The 18,236-nt window shown below is 52.9% G+C and overlaps 1 protein-coding gene across 4 annotated transcripts in view; it reads left to right on the plus strand.

The window, feature by feature from the left end:
• NPHP4 (nephrocystin 4) overlaps positions 1–18,236 on the plus strand; it is a 117,282-nt gene that overhangs the window by 89,349 nt on the left and 9,697 nt on the right. For 3 of the 4 annotated variants that reach the window (XM_053280691.1, XM_053280690.1, XM_053280693.1), the window contains 7 exons: positions 4,627–4,838; positions 5,708–5,934; positions 6,674–6,860; positions 12,671–12,763; positions 14,110–14,266; positions 15,491–15,576; positions 17,617–17,702. In XM_053280691.1, coding sequence (XP_053136666.1) covers positions 4,627–4,838; positions 5,708–5,934; positions 6,674–6,860; positions 12,671–12,763; positions 14,110–14,266; positions 15,491–15,576; positions 17,617–17,702 — 1,048 coding nt within the window. The remainder of the gene's footprint in view (positions 1–4,626; positions 4,839–5,707; positions 5,935–6,673; positions 6,861–12,670; positions 12,764–14,109; positions 14,267–15,490; positions 15,577–17,616; positions 17,703–18,236) is intronic. The other variant, XM_053280692.1, reaches the window with a different exon arrangement.

Here is an 18,236-nt window from a genome sequence, read left to right on the forward strand (position 1 = left end):
TATGTGCCCCCCTCCGCCCAAGAACAAGGTGCCCTTCGCGACAGCCTGAGTCTGCCTGGTGGATGGGTCAGCCCTTGCTACAGGCAGTTAAATGATGCAAACATTTCAACAAGTTTGCCTATTTTCACGATTGTTGATAAGAAGCCAGCTGCCAGCTTGCTCAGAGTCTCATTGAGGATCACGGGCCAGGTCGATCGGCATCCGTGCTGCCTTTCATGGCACTGTGCCTGCAGCCGATCACAGTAAAACCCGCCCAGGCTTTGAATAGTCCCACTGGAAGAAGGGCAAATCAGGTCCATGTTCCTGCTTTCTGGATTTTTGAACGAGAGCTGCAGAACAGGAGGAACCGAGGAGTCTGCCTTATACCGAGTCAGACCCTTGGTCCATCTAGCTTGCTATTGACTACACAGACTGGCAGCAGCTTCTCCAAGGTTGCAGGCAAGAATCTCTCTCAGCCCTGCTGTATGCTTTGGTAGTTTGTTGGTTGGTTCAATGAAAAAATCTTGTCCTATTAAAAAAAAAAAAATCTGGTCCTATCTTGGTGATGCTGCCAGGGAGGGAATTTGAAACATTCTTCTGCTCTTCCCAGAGTGGCAGCTCCATCCTCCGAGGGGGGAAGATCTTCCAGGGCTGCTCACACTTCTGGTCTCCCATTCATATGCAACCAGGGCGGACCCTGCTTAGCTAAGAGGACAAGTCCTGCTTGCTGCCACCCGACCAGCTCTCCTTCCTGTCAGATAGGAAGGCAGCCCAGAGGGTAGGCAGGGCGTGATGACCCTGCCCTGTTTTCTCCAAGGAACAAGATGGTACCATTCTTTTAAAAACAAATCTATGCCTGGATACCACAGCTGCAGGCAAAGAGAAGGGGCGGCTCGCCTTCCACGGGGCACGCGGCGCCCACGATCTGAATCACCCACCCCCCGACAGCGCGGCCAGGCATTTCCCATCCTGGCGTATTTTCTGGGCTTTATTATACAACCCATTTTTTGCTAAAGTTGTCTGAGTCAATTTGCCATGACTGGGAGAGCGTTAGGTGGATTGAGAATCAAATTAAGGGCAGCTAACCTGCAAACAGCACTTATTTACCAATTTATTTTTTTCTTTAAGAAAGAACAGCACAGTCAGACTAGTAAGAAGCCTACGTGCCAAGTTTGGTGTCGGATGAAGCATTTCATCTGGAAAATTGAAGCACGGTGCATCTCACAGAATGGCAGAGATGCCAAGAGAGCAAAGATCTTTCTTGTTGAACCCCCACCCCCACCCCTAGAAGCAACACCCCCCCCACCCCCCAGTCCGCCTATGGGGCCACAGGTCAATGGCAGAGCATCTGCTTTTCGTGCAGCAAGTCCCAGGTTCCTTCCCTGGCAGCATCTCCAGGGAGGGCTGGGAAAGACTCCTGCCTGCAACCTTGGAGAGCTGCTGCCAGTCAGTGTAGACAACCTTGAGCTAGCTGGGCCAAGCGGCTGACTCAGCGGAAGGCAGCTTCCTGTGTCCCCACTGAGGGCTGAAATGCTGCCTTGGGGAGGTGTGTTGTTCTGCTTCTCCCTCCCTGGACAGGATGCACCCCCAGTGAAAGGGCCCTCTGTCCTTGCAGAGTGTGCTCTGGTGATATTGGGAAGTTCCTTCAGGGGTCTGGGAAACCTGCCGATGTCTCCACTGCTGCCTCGGGGACTGGCGTGGTCTCCAGGGTGGGATTCCTGATGGAGCTTCTCCTTGATCGTGCATCCCACAGTTCATCATTCACGCACCAGATCAGAGCCGATCGTCAGCTCCTGACAAAGAGGAGAGGAAATTGGGCATGATGGCTCTGGAGTCGGATTCCCCAGCCGCGCTAACCTTTCGCATCACAAACGATTACGCATGCTTGGTTAGGCCCCAATATTTTCAGCGGAGAAATGTTTCTCCTAAACTTTCAAGCTGTCCCTCCACACCCCCGCCCCAGCGGAAGCATTCTAAGCGCAAAGCAGGGAGACGTGACTTGAGAGGCTCCGTGTGCCATGTGGCCAGCTGGGTCGATCTGTTGTTTGGAGTGACAGGACCCATCTGCCTGGAGACCTTTCGCATCCTCCTCCCGATCCTCAGGGACGAGGTCAAAGGAGGCAGAGCTACTTTTTCTTCGCAGAAAAGGTTGGGATTTAACCAGGCCTGTGTGATAGGTCAAGATGTGTTCCCTCCAAGTTCCCTCCCTGGCAGCATCTCCAAGATAGGGCTGGGAGAGAGACTCCTGCCTGCAATCCTGGAGAAGCTGCTGCCAGTCTGTGTAGACAATACTGAGCTAGATGGACCAAGGGCCGGACTCAGTATATGGCAGCTTCCTCTGTTCCTATGTGATGGCCCAGCGCAGGCAAGCAACAAGGCTTCGGAGACCCCATCTCTGGCTTCCTGCCCCTTGAGCCCCTCCGAGGTGGGTTTGCCAAGGCGTGTGTCGGCATTTTTTGGTAAGCTGTGAAACTGCACAGATGATCACTCGACGAATATCACGTACAGGTCAGCAGCCTGCCTTGGGGTAGGGGGAGGAAACATCCTTCAGGATGTTCCGGTGTGATTTGGGGACTGTATTTGAGGTGTGAGATGGTTCTTACGTTCACCCCTCCTTTCCAGGCAAAAATTCTTTGCCCAAGCGACTCACATCCATCCAGAATTCAAGGAACCGCTGCTGGCAGGCATTGTGCGTTGAAGAACATAAGCATAGAAGAACAGCCCAGCTGGATCAGGCCCAAGAAGACCTTTCTACTCCAGCATCCTGTTCCCCACAGTGGCCCACCTGATGTCTCTGGGAAGCCCACCAACTGGAGGTGGAGGCATGCCCTCTCTCCTTCTGTTGCTCCCTGCAACTGGGACTCGGAGGAATCCTCCCTCGCAGCCTGTAACCATCAGGACTAGTAGCCACCGATAGACCGGTCAGCTGTGAATTTGTCGAAGCCGCTAACTGGCTGCTAGTACCGGGTTCTTTCTTGCCGGGAGTGGAGAAGCAAGCTTTGTGGTCTGGCTTATGACTGGAGCCAGGCCAGTCTTGCCTTTCCAGTGGCAGTTTCCCTGGGAAGGCAAGAGTGCCGCCTAGTAGCCCATGGTCTTCTGGCCACTGATAGAGGCCAGGATGCTCCCTTTCATTTCTACAGTCCCAGAGCACCTGGCCAGTTGAGTGGCCTGTTCTCCAGGATCAGGACACCTCTCTCATAGGAGTGGAGGTTGCTGCCTTCTACTGAGTCAGACCCTTGGTCCATCCAGCTCAGTCATGTCTGCACAGACTGGCAGCAGCAGCTCCCCAAGGTTCCAGGCAGGAGTCTCGCCCAGCCCTCCCTGCAGAAGCCAAGGAACTGAACCAAGGATCTTTTGCATGCAAAGCAGATGCTCCGCCACTGAGCTACGTCCCTTCCCTTAAAGCACGCGTCTGTGTGTTTCCGACTTCTCCCCTGATCATCTGCCTTCCCCACCCGACTTGGCCAGAAGGATCAGGCCCGAGGACCACTGGATAGCACAGCGAGAGGAAATTAGGAAGCTGCCTTATGGCTGAGTCAGACCTTTGGCCCATCTAGCCCCACATTGCCTGCACTGACTGGCAACAGCTCTCCAAAGTTATTGGCAGGAGTCTCTCCCACTCCTCCCTGGAGATGCTGCCAGGGAGCAAACCTGGGAACTTCTTCATGTAAGGCAGATGCTCTACCACTGAGCAAAGCCCAAATAAGTGGGTGCACTTACAGCGTTCGCATGTAGCAGCTCATACATATGCAAACCAGAGTGGACCCCGCTTAGCAAAGGGGACCATTGATGCTCGCTTCCACCAGACCAGCTCTCGTCCTTTTCCTCTTCTCCTCTTCCATCTGCCCTGATCTTGAGGTCCATCCGCCCTCGTTGGCTCTCTCAACAGGGCTCCGACAAGACCTTCCTGCTTAATGGCGCTCCACATTGGTTGCGGTGTCTCTCCGTTTTCCAGCACAGCCCCTTTGCATTTCCTCTAATAACGCTGCTTCCAAAAAAATAAATTAATATTTTATTTGCAAAGCTATTCCCCGCCACAAAGAGAAGAAAGGGCCACTTCCAACGAGAAATGAAAGAATGCCGAAAGTGAAGCTTGACTGGAGTTTTGAAAGCGGGTCCCCAAATGAAATAAATCCAGAGAGATAACACGGCAAATTAATAACTTAATACGCAGCCATTCAGCAGAATAACGCGCAGCTAATTCATTAACGTTTTCTTCAGAACCCGACTCGACGCCTTTTCGTCAGAGATCTAATGGAATTTGGAAAGAGGGCAGAGGTAGTCAGAGTCTTAATTGCGTTTTTATCTTTATTACCCAGCAAAACAAGAGGGAAAGGGGCTAATTTTTGCTTATTAAGGGATTCGAGAGTGCCATGGCGGCTGTAAGAGAAGTTGCATCCAACAGGTCGCCTGGGGGTTCTCCAACGTGGGTCCCCAGCTGTCGTTGGACTACAACTCCCACCATCCTCGGCTGTGGCTGGGGATGATGGGAGAAGTAGTCCAACAACGTCCAACAAGTTGGATGGGATAGTGGTCCAAAAGGTTGGAGAGCTCTTCCAGCGTCAAAGAGGAGGGGAAGGGGCTGGTCTTTGCGGCTGTGTCTGCTTGCCCTCTAACCCGTCCTCTTTTTCTCGATCCGTCTCCCAGGCGGCAACGTGTGCCAGGCGCAAAAGCTGGCCGACGTGGACAGCGAGCTGGCGGCCATGCTCTTCTCCCGCTTGCGCGAGGCCAGCGCAGCTTTCCAGCACACCGCCCGGGAGGCCAGCGTCACCCGGAGGCGGAAGCTGGAGAGGATGTTGTCCGTGCGGAGGCGGGAGTCCCAAGAGGGTGACTGCGGGAAGAAAGCCAGCCTCATCATGGTGAGCAGGACGGACGTGCGGTGAACACACCCACCACATGCCAGACCACTAGGCCTCCCAGTCCCAGCCCAGCACCCCCCACTCCTGCTGGCAGGCAGCAGCCCTCCCAGGCTTCTGCAGGAGGTTACATAGGCAGCTGCCTTCTACTGAGTCAGACCCTTGTCCAACTAGCTCAGTATTGTCTACACTGACTGGCAGCAGCTCTCCAAGGTTTCAGGCAGGAGTCTTCCCCAGGCCTTCTTGGAGATGCTGCCAGGGATTGAATCTGGGACCTTCTGTGTGCAAAGCAGGGGCTCTATCACTGAGCTGTGGCCCCATCCACAGAATAATGTCCATACCGGACATTAGCTCTAAATAATTAATAAAGAGAGCATGTAGGAAGCTGCCTTCTACCGAGTCTAGCTCAGTACGGTCTACACCAGGCCTGCTCAACTTAGGCCCCCCAGATGTTTTTGGACTACAACTCCGACAATCCCCAGCCACAGTGGCCAATAGCCAGGGATTATGGGAGTTGTAGGCCAACATCTGCAGGAGGGCCGAAGTTGAGCAGCCCTGGTCTACACTGACTGGCAGTGGCTTCTCCAAGGTTGCAGGCAGGAGTCCCTCTCAGCCCTATCTTGGAGATGCCGCCAGGGAGGGAACTTTGGACCTTCTGCTCTTCCCAGAGCGGCTCCGTCCCCTCAGGGGAATCTCTTGCAGTTCTGCTCACACATCCAGTCTCCCATTCAGATGCAGACCAGGACAGACCCTGCTTAGCTCAGGGGAGAAGTCATGCTTGCTGCCACCAGACCAGCTCTCCTCTCCTCAGCCTTGTCTGTCTCTTCCCTTGCCGACCTCTGACTTCCCCTCCCACCGTTCCTTCCCACCAGGGGCGGCACGAGGACAGCGTGCAGCATTCCCGAGACCTCCAGCTCATCGAGGCCTACCGGGAGCGCATCAAAGCCGAGAGCATCGCCGGCATGCTGTGCAGGGCCATCACCACCCGCCACACCCTCTACGCCTCCTTCGGCACCACCGAGTTCTTTGAGTTTGCCCTGAAGAACCCGTACAGCGTCCAGCACACCGTCAGCATTGAGGTGGACAGTCCAGAGCTCAGGTAGGAGACCTGCAGGACCTGGGGCGAGGCAGGGAGGGAGCCCCCTGAAAATCTGGGGAGGAGAGCGGGTCTGGTGGGAGCAAGCAGGACTTGTCCCCTTCGCTAAGCAGGGTCTGCCCTGGTTGCATTTGAATGGGAGACTTGATGTGTGCGCACTGTCAGATATTCCCCTCAGGGGATGGATCCGCTCTGGGAAGAGCAGAAGGTTCCAGGTTCCCTCCAAGATAGGGCTGAGAGAGACTCCTGCCTGCACCTTTGGAGAAGCCACTGCCAGTCTGGGTAGGCAATACTAAGCTAGGTGGACCAAGGGTCTGACTCGGTATTTGGCATCTTCCTCTGTTCCTATCTTCTTTGTGGTTTGAGTACATCAATTTGGGTTCACCCTTGAAAGAAAAAGGCAGCATTGTCAAGGCCAGGAAGGTCATGGGAAGAGAGGGGGTTGCTTTATACCAAGTCAGACCCATCGCTCATCTAGTTCAGTATTGTCTGCTCTGACTGGCAGCAGCTCTCCAGCATTTCATGGAGAGGTTTTTCTTTCCCGGGCCTATCTGAAGATGCTGCCCGGAATTTCATTTATTCATTTATAGTTTAATTTCTATACCACCTTTCATAAAATTTATCCAAAGTTATCAAAAGTTATCCAGCTGTGACCCCTGCTCTCTGCGTCATCCTCTCAGTCAAGAGCCATCGGAAGGAGACTCCTAATGAATGCTAACAATCACTGCCTCCCCTCACACAGTGTCATTCTGGATGCCCGAGAATGGAAGCATTTCAAGGAACTGACCCAGACAGTCACCCCCTTGGAGGAGGACATGTTCCACCTGAAGGCCGACCTCACACCTCAGGTCTACCTGCGTCCCAAGGAAACCGTCCACATCCCCTTCAAGTACCAGGCCTCCTGCGTGGAGCAGACTGCTGTGGTGCAGGTAGAGACACCTTCCCAGCTCCACTGGCTGAAAACGCTGCTCACATCTTGGGTTTCATTGTATTTCGGGGTACGGCATCAGCTCCTCCTGCGCTGTGTGGGGAAGGAGATCCCAGAGCATGTAAGAACATAAGAACAGCCCTGCTGGATCAGGCCCAAGGAAGCCTGTCTAGTCCAGCATCCTGTTTCGCACAGTGGCCCACCAGATGCCTCTGGAAGCCCACAGGCAGGACTTGAGGCCATGCCCTCTCTCCTGCTGTTACTCCCCTGCAACTGGGACTCAGAGGCATCCTGCCAGAGAATTCCACAAGTGGATTATGTGTTGTGTGAAAAAGTACCTCCATTTTTGCTGGTCCTAGACCTCCTGGCAATCAATTTAATGGGATGACCCCTGGTTCTAGTGTGATGGGAGAGGGAGAAGAATCTCTCTCTCTCCACTTTCTCCACACCATGCATGATTTTGTAGACCTCTATCATCATGTCTCCCCGCAGTCGTCTTTTTTCTAAACTAAATAGCCCCAGGTGTTGTAGCCTTGCCCCCTAAGGAAGGTGCTCTTCTAGGCCCCTGATCATCTGGGTTGCCCTCTTCTGCTCCTTTTCCAGGTCTGCAATGTCCTTTTTGAGATGTGGTGACCAGAATTGTACACGTAAACCTGAGGGGAGTTTCACACACAGGGCGATGCTGGCGGGTTTTGTGGGTCAAATGGGGTGGCGAATAGCTCTGGGGCTCAAAAGAAACCTCTCTGTTTCCTTGAGCAGCAGGCAGGCCTCTTGTTGGTGGATGCAGGATATCCTGGTTGGAGTTGTGGGAGGAATCTGGTTAGCCTCTGGCCCCCTTTGGGCTCAGCCAGAGGGCAGGGAGCTACTCACGTCCTCTCCATCCTATGCACTGAGTAGGGGGCTCGTCTAGAAGACCAGTTCGGAAATGCCATGTCCTGCCTGTCCCTATTCCTCCTTCTGCTGTGTCCACTTCAGCTCTGGTGCTCGCTGTGGCTGGAGAGCCCCCCTCCCTCCTTCTCCTCCCCCTTCCCAGCCCTGCCTCCCTTGCCCTGCTCACGAGTAGGCCTTTACTGAGTAGGAGATTGCCTTGTATCTGCTCAACCATTGTAATAGAGACATCTGAAAGATATCTGACCGGAATATCCTATAGAACAGTTGGTTCCCAACCTACCTGGGGGCCTGTTGCTGAACTACAACTCCCATCATTCCATGCCACATTTTTTTGGTGTGGCTGGGGATGATGGGAGTTGTTTTTCAGCAACATCTAGAGGCCCCCAGGTTGGGAACCCCTACTAGAGACAATAACAACAATAAATATTTATATGCCGCTTTTCAACAAAAGTTTCCAAAGTGGTTTACATAGAGGAATAATAAATAAGATAAGATGGATAATAAAAATAAATTAAATAAGATACTAAATAAACAAATAAGATGGACAATAGGCTGTTGCCTCCAGATCTCACCTCTCAACCCCCCGTCCTCCTCTCAGGGACGGGCTTGGGCTTTCTAGGTGCTCCTGGGATCCCCCCACACCGCATAGCTTTGGGGCAGGCTGCATCAGGGAATCCCCATATGTCCTTCCTTGCTCTCTCAGTATGCGATCTCTGCCCTATATTGGCAGAGAAAGGGGGAGGCCCCACCCCCTGCATCGCTATGTGGGTGGCAAAGGTGCCCAGCCTGGTGAATGCATTTCCCAAGCCTCCCTTCAGCCCCTTTCTTGGCACACCATCATTGGGGGGATCGCAGACCTCAAGGTGACACTTGTGTTGCTAGGCGAATTTCTTTGCAGATCTTCTAGTTGCTGCTTCATAAAGATCCCGTGCAACCAGCAAGGTCTTGTTTTTAGAGTTCTGCTTTGATTGTTCTGCTTGTGAGCTCCTTCTAAGAGCACAGTTGAGATATAAATGTTTTAAAAATATGTGGAAAGAGAAGGTGGACAGGAGGCTCAGATGCTCAGTCCTCCCCTCCAGGCTTTTCCTCTGACGATCTCACCCCACCCCCCACAGACGCAGACTTTGATCTCAAAGCATCCTCTGTTGATGCACATCAGCTCAAGCACTGCTTTCTTCCACAGGTCAAAGTCTTTCTAACCCCCTTCCAGCTCAAATTGGCTTATTCTCGTCTTCCTTCCAGAAGCTGATATTCTGTCAGAAAGCAGCTTCAGAAAGGTTTGGATAGGATCCACATTGGGCCCAGAGGCTCCTTCCAAAGTGGTGAATCTCTTTGTACTAAGCAGGGGGAGAGCAACTGGCCCTATCCAGCCCTAGCACAGCATCCCTCCCGGGGCTGTGGCTGGGGTCTACCTTGTGTTTCTTTTTAGACTATACATCAGAACAGCTCTGCTGGACCAGGCCCAAGAAGGCCTGTCTAGACCAGCATCCTGTTTCCCACAGTGGCCCACCAGATGCCTCTGAGAAGCCCACAGGCAAGAGGTCTGTGCATGCCCCCTCTCTGGCTGTTGCTCCCCTGCAACTGGGATTCAGAGGCATCCTGCCCCTGAGGCTGGAGGTGGACCATAGCCACCAGACTAGTAGCTACTGATAGCCCTGTCCGCCATGAATTTATCTAAACCTCTCTTAAAGCCTTCCATGCTGTTGGCTGTGAGCCCTCTGGGAACAGGAGTTGCCACACACAAGATACGAGGTCGGTTCACATGGCCATAAACTGGGGAGGGGATGAGTCCAACCCACTTTAGGCAGGGGTCCTCCTGCTTCGTGTTCACGTGGTAGATAAAAGCAAGGTCGGACGCGGGGAGCTTGAAGGTCTGTCCAGTGCCAGCTGGGTAGGATGGTTTCCCCACCTACCCCGTGCAGAATCTGGGGCTGGAGAGACAAGCAAGGTCCCTACCTCCAACCTTGCTTTTCTCTCACACATGCTTGAAAATGTATAAGAGTGCCCAGCTCTTGAACATAAGAGCAGCCCTGCTGGATCAGGCCCATGAAGACCCTTCTAGTCCAGCCTTCTGTTTCACCCAGTGACCGACCAGCTGCCTCTGGGGAGCCCGCAGGCAAGAGGGGAGGGCTTGGCCTCCTGCTGCTACTGCTCCCCTGCAACTGGTATTCAGAGGCATCTTGCCTCTGAGGCTGGAGGTGGCCTATAGCCTCCGGACTAGTAGCCACTGATAGTCCTGTCTTCTGTGAATGTGTCTAAGCCCTTCTTAAAGCCATCCAGGCTGGTGGCTGTCACCACATCCTGTGGTAGGGAATTCCATAAGTTAATTATGCATTGTGTGAAAAAAAGTGCTTCCTTTTGTTTATCGTAAATTTCCTGGCCATCAGTTTTACCACTGCGCCCCTGGTGGCGCAGTGGTAAAACTGCCGCCCTGTAACCAGAAGGTTACAAGTTCGATCCTGACCAGGGGCTCAAGGTTGACTCAGCCTTCCATCCTTCCGAGGTCAGTAAAATGAGTACCCAGAATGTTGGGGGCAATATGCTAAATCATTGTAAACCGCTTAGAGAGCTCCGGCTATAAAGCGGTATATAAATGTAAGTGCTAAGTGCTATAATGGGGTGACCCCCGGTTCTAGTGTTACGTGAGAGGTAGGAAAATGTCTATCAACTCTCTCCACACCATGTATAACTTTATACACCTCTATCACATCGCCCCTCAGTTGCCTTTCTTCTAAGCTAAAAAGCCCCAGATTCCTCACAAGGAAGATGCTCTAGGCCCATGATCATCTTGGTTGCCCTTTTCTGCACCTTCTCCAGATATATGATGTCCTTTTTGAGATATGGTGATTAGAACGGTACACAGTACTCCACATGTGGTCGCACTATAGAGTTGTGTAAGGGTATTATGATATTGTCTTCTTGGTTTATGGCCATGTAAACTGAGCCAGCGTGGTGTAGTGGCTAGAGTGCTGGACTAGAACCGGGGAGTTCAAATCCCCATTCAGCCATGAAACTAGCTGGGTGACTCTGGGCCAGTCACTTCTCTCTCAGCCTAACCTACTACACAGGGTTGTTGTGAGGAGAAACCTAAGTATGTAGTACACCGCTCTGGGCTCCTTGGAGGAAGAGTGGGATATAAAATGTTTTGTTGTTGTTTTTTAAAGTAAAACTGCCCTACGAACTCTGAAGCCATTGCCTCTAACTGGGAACCAGGATGCTGGCCAAGATGGACCCTGGTTCTTCTGATCCCACCACATCTTCTGATCTTCCCACATTGTTACCCAACAGACGGGCTTCCACACTATTTCCAGAAGGCAGTCGGTGGCTCTCTGTGGCTTCGCAGGAGCTGCTCCGTCCCTGTTGTCCCATTTTCCATTTTCTGACACAGCTTGGGAGGGCTCAGTTTCCTGCTTACCTTTCTCTCTCACCTCCTCTATAAAAAGTCAGTTGGGTGGTGGGAGGCAGCGTCAGGCCATCTCACCTAATCAGAGGTGTGAGCTGAGTGTCTAGCTCCAGGGAAAGAGAAAGGGAACCAGCACTCTGTCTGGCCTCATTCCTGAGCTGACCTCAGGTCTCAAAGTAGGACACTCCTTGGAGGCTGGGTTGCCCTCTTCTGCACCGTTTCCAGTTCTCTAATACATGTCTTGGGATATGGTGACCAGTACTGGAAACAGTATCACATTTGCCGATATGCAAACCAATTAATTGATTTATTATCAAATCATTTATCATTGATTTATCGACTAGAACTCCTCTATTAATTGACTAGGATTTCTTGTAACTGGGTGAAACTCCTGATTTGTTACGATGTTGTTGTTTTAAACATTGCCATGTAAGTCAGCTTGAATGATCCAAAAGACGGGCTAGATATACATTTGTGGGGGGGAGCATAAATACATTGGGGGAAGGAGGTGTGTTGTGGTGGTGGTTGGATGTACCATCTCCTTGAGGCCCTGATGCAGGAAGAAATAGGTTAGGAACATAAGCAGCTGCTTTATACTGAGTCAGACCCTAGGTCCATCTAGTTCAGTATTGTCTACACTGACTGGCAGCGGCTTCTCCAAGGCTGTAGGCAGGAATCTCCCCCAGACCGCTCTGGAGATGCTGCCAGGCATGGAACCTGGGACCTTCTGCATGCAAAGCAGATGCTATGCCACTGTACTAAAATCAGTCCCCTAGGAATCTTTGCTCCTAGAACAATACATAGGAATGTAGGAAGCTACATACCCTTGGTCTCTCTGGCTTAGGATTGTCTACACTGACTGGCAGCAGCTTCTCCTGGATTCCAGGCAGGAGTCTCTCCCAACCCTCTCTGGAGATGCTGCCAGGGAGGGAACCTGGGTCCTTCTGCATGCAAAGCAGAAGCTCTCCCACTGAGGTGCAGTCCCATTCCCTAGGAAGCTGCTGGCCACTGTGTCAGACCCTTGGTCCAACTAGCTCACTATTGAGTACTCTGACTGGCAGCAGCGTCTCCCAAATTCCAGGCAGGAGTCTCTCCCAGGATTGGACCTGGGATTTTCTGCATGCCAAGCAGATTCTCTGCCACTGAGCAAGAGCAGCCCCATCCTCAATGCACAAACATACGGCTGAAAAAGTGCTTTACAGCCCTTAAGGATGGCGAGAGCAGCCTTTGAAAACCACCAGCCTGCCGTTAATATTTACACGCTCTCCCAGGCTGCTAGACTCCCTTGAGAAATGAAAACCCGGCCCTCGAGCCCTGTGGCTCCCTGCTCTCTGCACGGGGCTCCGTCTGGGGCAAGGAGGGCACGTTCTCCAAGGCCAGACTCGCCACGGGAGGGAGCGGGGGCCAGCGCCTCTTCCCCGCACGCTGTTTGATTCCAACGCCACAGGACTGAGCTGGAAATGCAAGGCTGGGAGGACACTTTCTGCTCCCCAGCATGCCATCTCTTTGATTTCCAGCAGGGCCCCACTGAGCTGACCTTCAGCGCAGGCAAGAAGGACGTGGCGGCATCCCCTTGGACGTCTGGCGGCCCACAGACAAAACACATCAAGGTAAACACATCAAGGCAGGGCAGCGTTTCCAGGGACGGGGGAGGCGGAAGGCAGGAGTCGGTTTCCAAATGCAGGGCTCTCTGCGGATCCAGCCATTCACTCCTAGAGGAAGGAGCTCCATAAACTCACAGGCAGTGGCCATCCAGGGTTTCAGGCAGGGCTCTTTCCCAAGGCTTGCATCAGAACAGCCCTGCCGGATCAGGCCCCCCAAGGAAGCCTCTCCTGTCCAGCATCCTGTTTCCCCCCATGGCCCCCCAGATGCCTCTGAGAAGCCCACAGGCAAGACGGGAGGGCATCCGGGTCCTTGCTAAGGTGTGTGCACATGCGATGGATGGGGTGTGCACATGTTTGTTGGATGTCCACTCAGTTCATTTTAGATCCCGCTCAGGTTGAATCAGGGAGGCCCCACTCTGGCTGCACATGGTGCGCACACACAGCCTTGATACTGCAGGCCAGAACAAAACTCATTCCACACACAGATGGAGGGTGGGGGGATAGGACACTGGAGGGCAGGCCCTCTCTCCTGCTGTTGCTCCCCTGTCACTGGGATATCGATTTCCTTCCTGGAGATGCTGCCAGGGCCTGGAACCGGGACCTTCTCTGTGCCAAGCAGGTGCTGTATCACTGAGCGACAGACCTCCCCTTTGATAAGCTGCCTTCTACCGAGGCCGACCCTGGGGCCATCTTGCTCAGCATTGGCTACCCCAAGTGACAGCAGCTCTCTGAGATTTTGGAAAGGAGTCCTTCATAGGAACATAGAAAGCTGCCTTCTACCGAGTCAGACCCTTGGTCCATCCAGCTCAGTCTTGTCTACACTGACTGGCAGCGGCTTCTCCAAGGTTGCAGGCAGGAGTCGCTCTCTCAGCCCTGTCTTGGAGATGCTGCCAGGGAGGGAACTGGGAACCTTCTGCTCTTCCCAGAGTGGGAATCTCTTATAGTGCTCACATTCTAGTCTCCCATTCAAATAAAACCAGGGCAGACCCTGCTTAGCTAAGGGGCCACATCCTGCTTGCTACCACCAGACCAGCTCACCTCTTCCCAGCCCTACCTGGAGATGTTGCCAGGGATTGAGGCCCTTCTGCAACGTGGGCAAAGCACATCCTCTCCCACTGAGCTACAGTTCTTCCCACAGAAAGGAGGGTTTGCCAGGAACAGCCGTCCAGAGATAGGGACTGTCCCTGGTCCATCCAACGCTGCTTTCGACCAAGTCAGACCCTGGTCCCTCTAGCTCAGGATGGTCTCCTCTGACCAGCAGCGCCTCTCCAGGGTTTCAGCTGGACATGGCACAGCCCACCTGGGGGACTGACCGTGTGGTTTCTCCCTCCGCTCACCCCTCTCCCGGCCAGGTCTCCTTTGCAGCAAGTGGGGGCAAGCCCATCGCCCTGCTGAGCGTGCACGTGGAATCCCAGCCCCACGTGGTGGACCAGACGTTCCGCTTCTATCACCCGGAGCTCACCTTCCTGAAGAAGTCCATCCGCCTGCCCGCCTGGCACACGCTTCCAGGTAGCTCGCTCTCATTCCTGCCTGTCGCCTGCCTCATCGTGGTGGGGCGGGAGTTCGGCAGACGGCCAGGACAGAACCTGCCCACCCAGCACTGGGGGCTCCCAGCTTGACACAGCCGTGGCTGCTCTCTCGGCCAGGTTGGGACGGGGCTGGTCCGTAGCCAAAGTAGAACTGGGTGGGTCCCAAGAACCAGGAGCCACGCCCGGCCCAAGAGCTGGGGGCGGGCTTTGTGCTTGGATGGTATTGGATGGTATTTATTTATTATGCTTATAAACCACCCAACATCCCTATCTCAAGGCGGTGTGCACAACCTAAAACCATTTTAAAAACTCAGCCAAAAGAATATTAAAACAATAACCTTTTAGAAATGGTTTTTTTTTAAAAGAGGGGGGTTTTTTTAACATAGTTTGAGCAAGAGGCCTGAGAAAACAGGAGTGTCTTAAGGGACTTTTTTGAAGGCAGCCAGAGACGGAGGAGCTCTTAGAATGAGAGGGAGCAAACTCCAAAGCCGTGGGGCAGCCCCAGAGAAGGCTTGGTCCCTCGTCCCAGCAAACCAGCTGGTGGCAGCCATAACCGAACCGCCCCCCATGAGATCTCAGGAGGCGACAGGGTTCATGACAAACAAGGTGTTCTCCTAAATCTCCTAAGTGAATTGTTAGGGGGTGGGGGGCGACGGCCCCCAGTGAATCACTCAGTGCTCCATAACAACAGCCCTGCCGGATCTGGCCCAAGGAGGCCCATCTCGTCCAGCCTCCTGTTTCACACAGTGGCCCACCAGATGCCTCTGAGAAGCCCACAGGCAAGAGGTGAGGGCATATGCCCTCTCTCCTGTTGTTGCTCCCCCTGCAACTGGGATTCAGAGGCATCCTGCCTCCGAGGCTGGAGGTGGCCTATAGCTGCCAGGCTAGTAGCCATGGATAGGCCTCGCCTCCATGAATGTATCGATACGCTTCTCAACATGCTGAATCTCACCAGCCCCCTCCCTCTTCCAGAAGGGAAACGCAGCAGCAGCGGAGGCCCCCGCACAGAGCAGGGCAGAGCGAGCTCCCGGCCTCCTCCCTCTCTCTCTCTTCCATGTTCAGAGGTGCTGCCTTATCATGCCAGAGGCTTTAGCAAGCCTTCGTCACTATTTTAGAGTTGGATTCTCAAATGTGGGGGCTGCGGGCCCAGCCTCCGAATGTCTGCGCCTCCTTGGACTGTGCCTCTCCCTTTTGCCCTTGCCAGGTGCCCCCGCGGGTGTGCCCGGCGGAGAACCGGAGGTCTTTGTGCGCTGCAGCGACCCCAACGTCATCTGTGAGACCAAGAAAATGGTACGGTTTGCAAAAAAAACAACAACCCCAAAACCAAACCCACACAGACGGAAGCTTTGCTGGTGTGTTGGCGGACCTTGGAGTTTGCTACGGCAGCGTGCAGTGTGCTTGTTGCTGCAGCCACACGGGCAGACAGTAGAGCAGAGGCAGGCCACCTTGGCTCGCCAGCTATTGCTGAACTACAACTCCAACTGTAGTTTGTTTATTTATTTATTTTATTTCTATACCGCCCTTCCAAAAATGGCTCCGGGCAGTTTACACAGAGAAATAACAAATAAATAAGATGGCTCCCTGTCCCCAAAGGGCTCACAATCTAAAAAGAAATGTAAGATAGACACCAGCAACAGTCACTGGAGCGATGCTGTGCTGGGGGTGGAGAGGGCCAGTTACTCTCCCCCTGCTAAATAGAAGAGAATCACCACGTTAAAAGGTGCCTCTTTGCCCAGTTAGCAGGGGTTAGTTGGTTAATCAATTGTAGCAATGTATTTATTTCAGCTCGGGATGACGGGAGTTATAGTTCAACAACAACAGCAACAAATATTTATATACCACTTTTCAACAAAAGTTTCCAAAGCGGTTTACAAAGAGAGAGAGAGAGAGGAGAGGGAGGGATGGGGGTGGGGAGAGAAATATGTAAGTAAGCAAGAGGGATCCCTGACCCCGAAGGGCTCACACAATCTAAAAAGAAACATAAGATACAAACCAGCAACAGTCTCTGGAGGGATGCTGTGCTGGCGGCGGAGAGGGCCAGTTGCTCTCCCCCTGCTCAGTCAAGAGAATCACCAGGTTAAAAAGGTGCCTCTTGGCCCAATTAGCTGGGCTTCAGCAGCAACTGGAGAGTTCAGGTGGCTTCTCTCTGCTTTAGGGTCTATTGAAGCCACCTGCAAATACCTTAACATCCCCCTGAGAGAGAGGGAGAAGAGGGCACACACGGTTTGTGTGGTTGGTAGAGACTATAGAGAGGCCATGCTCATTTGCCAGCCATGTGGCCCTGTGGAGTTCACTGGTGTTGCTGAGCCCACTGTGATTTCCGGATCAGACACTGGAAGAGATTCCCCTCAGGGGATGGAGCCGCCACTCTGGGAAGAGCAGAAGGTTTCAAGTTCCCTCCCTGGCAGCATCTCCAAGATAGGGCCGAGAGAGACTCCTGCCTGCAACCTGGGAGAAGCCGCTGCCAGTCTGTGAAGACAATACTCAGCTAGATAGACCAATGGTCTGACCCAGTGTATGACAGCTTCCTATGACCCTGCAGCTTTTCAGACACTTATCAGGAGTTCTTTAGTGCAAGCAGCAGCAAGGGCACCCACCTCTATTAATGTTCCCCTGAAACTCCCGAGGGGGTGGGTGTTGGGTGTGTGTTGGGTGTGTGCTGGGGGGGGGGGGCGGTGCTTTCAGACTACCACAGGCCTGGCTCAACATACCTGACACATGATGTGTGTCAATGGGCTAGGGCATACCCCAGAATCCTTTGCACCACACAGTCCGAAGGCACACCCAGACCAGTGACTCACACAGAGGCCCAGAACAGTGACTCATGCAGAGATGTGGGGAGCACACGCCACTGTTGAAATTCTTACTCTCATACATTCTAAAAGCAAACTTTTCCAAGTGAAAGAGTGAAGCATCTCTCCCAGTTCCAAATTCAGAAAATAGGTATGCTTCAGCTATCAGGCGTGGATTGGAAACTGCTTGAGGAACATAGTAAGCTGCCTTCTACTGAGTCAGACCCTTGGTCCATCTAGTTCAATATTGTCTACACTGACTGGCAGCAGCTCTCCAAGGATTCAGGCAGGAGTCTCTCTTAGCCACATCTGGAGATGCTGCCAGGGAGGGAACTTGGAACCTAGATGCTCTTCCCAGAGCGGCTCCATCCCCTGAGGGGAAGAACTGACACTGCTCACACAGGCAGTCTCCCATCCAAATGCAAACCAGGGCAGACCCTGCTTAGCAAAGGGGACCATCCATGCTTGCCACCACAAGACCAGCTCTCCTCTCAAGTTCCCCGAGTCCTGCAATCTGATCTCGACTTTCCCCCATCAGGGCCCAGGTGAGCCACAAGACGTCTTCCTAAAAGTTGCCGGAGGGCCGAGTCCACAGATCAAGAGATTCTTCACGGCAATTTACACGTAAGTAGGCAACTCTCCCAGCACTTCAGGAGACCAAGCTGTCTGGGGCTGCAATCCTGCGCATGCTTCCTTGGGAGTAAGTCTTGCTGGGCTCATTTGAGTAATGCTATCCACGTGGCCTCACCTCTGCCCAAGATCCAACATGGGAGAATAAATTGATTAGTGTAACTGAAATTCTTGTTCAATATCTACGTATGTTTAACTTGATTGCTTGCCAATCAGGAGATTAATGATTAATTACTATTTAATTTATCATTACATTCAATTTGATTGCTTGCCAGTCTAGTTGCTGTTAGCTGAAGAAGCTAACTGCTCAATAGCTTTTGATTGCATAGGTAGAAAGAGATGGGAGCTGTGATCTAGTCAGCCAAGGAGGCGAAAGCCTGCGGTCTGCAGCTGAGGAGAGCTTCATTGGTGGGGAAATGATCCTACTTTACAAACTCGCACTGCCTGTCTGGGTCGCTGTGTTTAGTTTGCAAAGTGACGGATGTTTGCCCCTGCCACCTGGGCAAAGAGGCACCTTTTTAACCTGGT

This window comes from Hemicordylus capensis, chromosome 16, assembly GCF_027244095.1.
Source record: "Hemicordylus capensis ecotype Gifberg chromosome 16, rHemCap1.1.pri, whole genome shotgun sequence".
NCBI lineage: Eukaryota > Metazoa > Chordata > Lepidosauria > Squamata > Cordylidae > Hemicordylus > Hemicordylus capensis.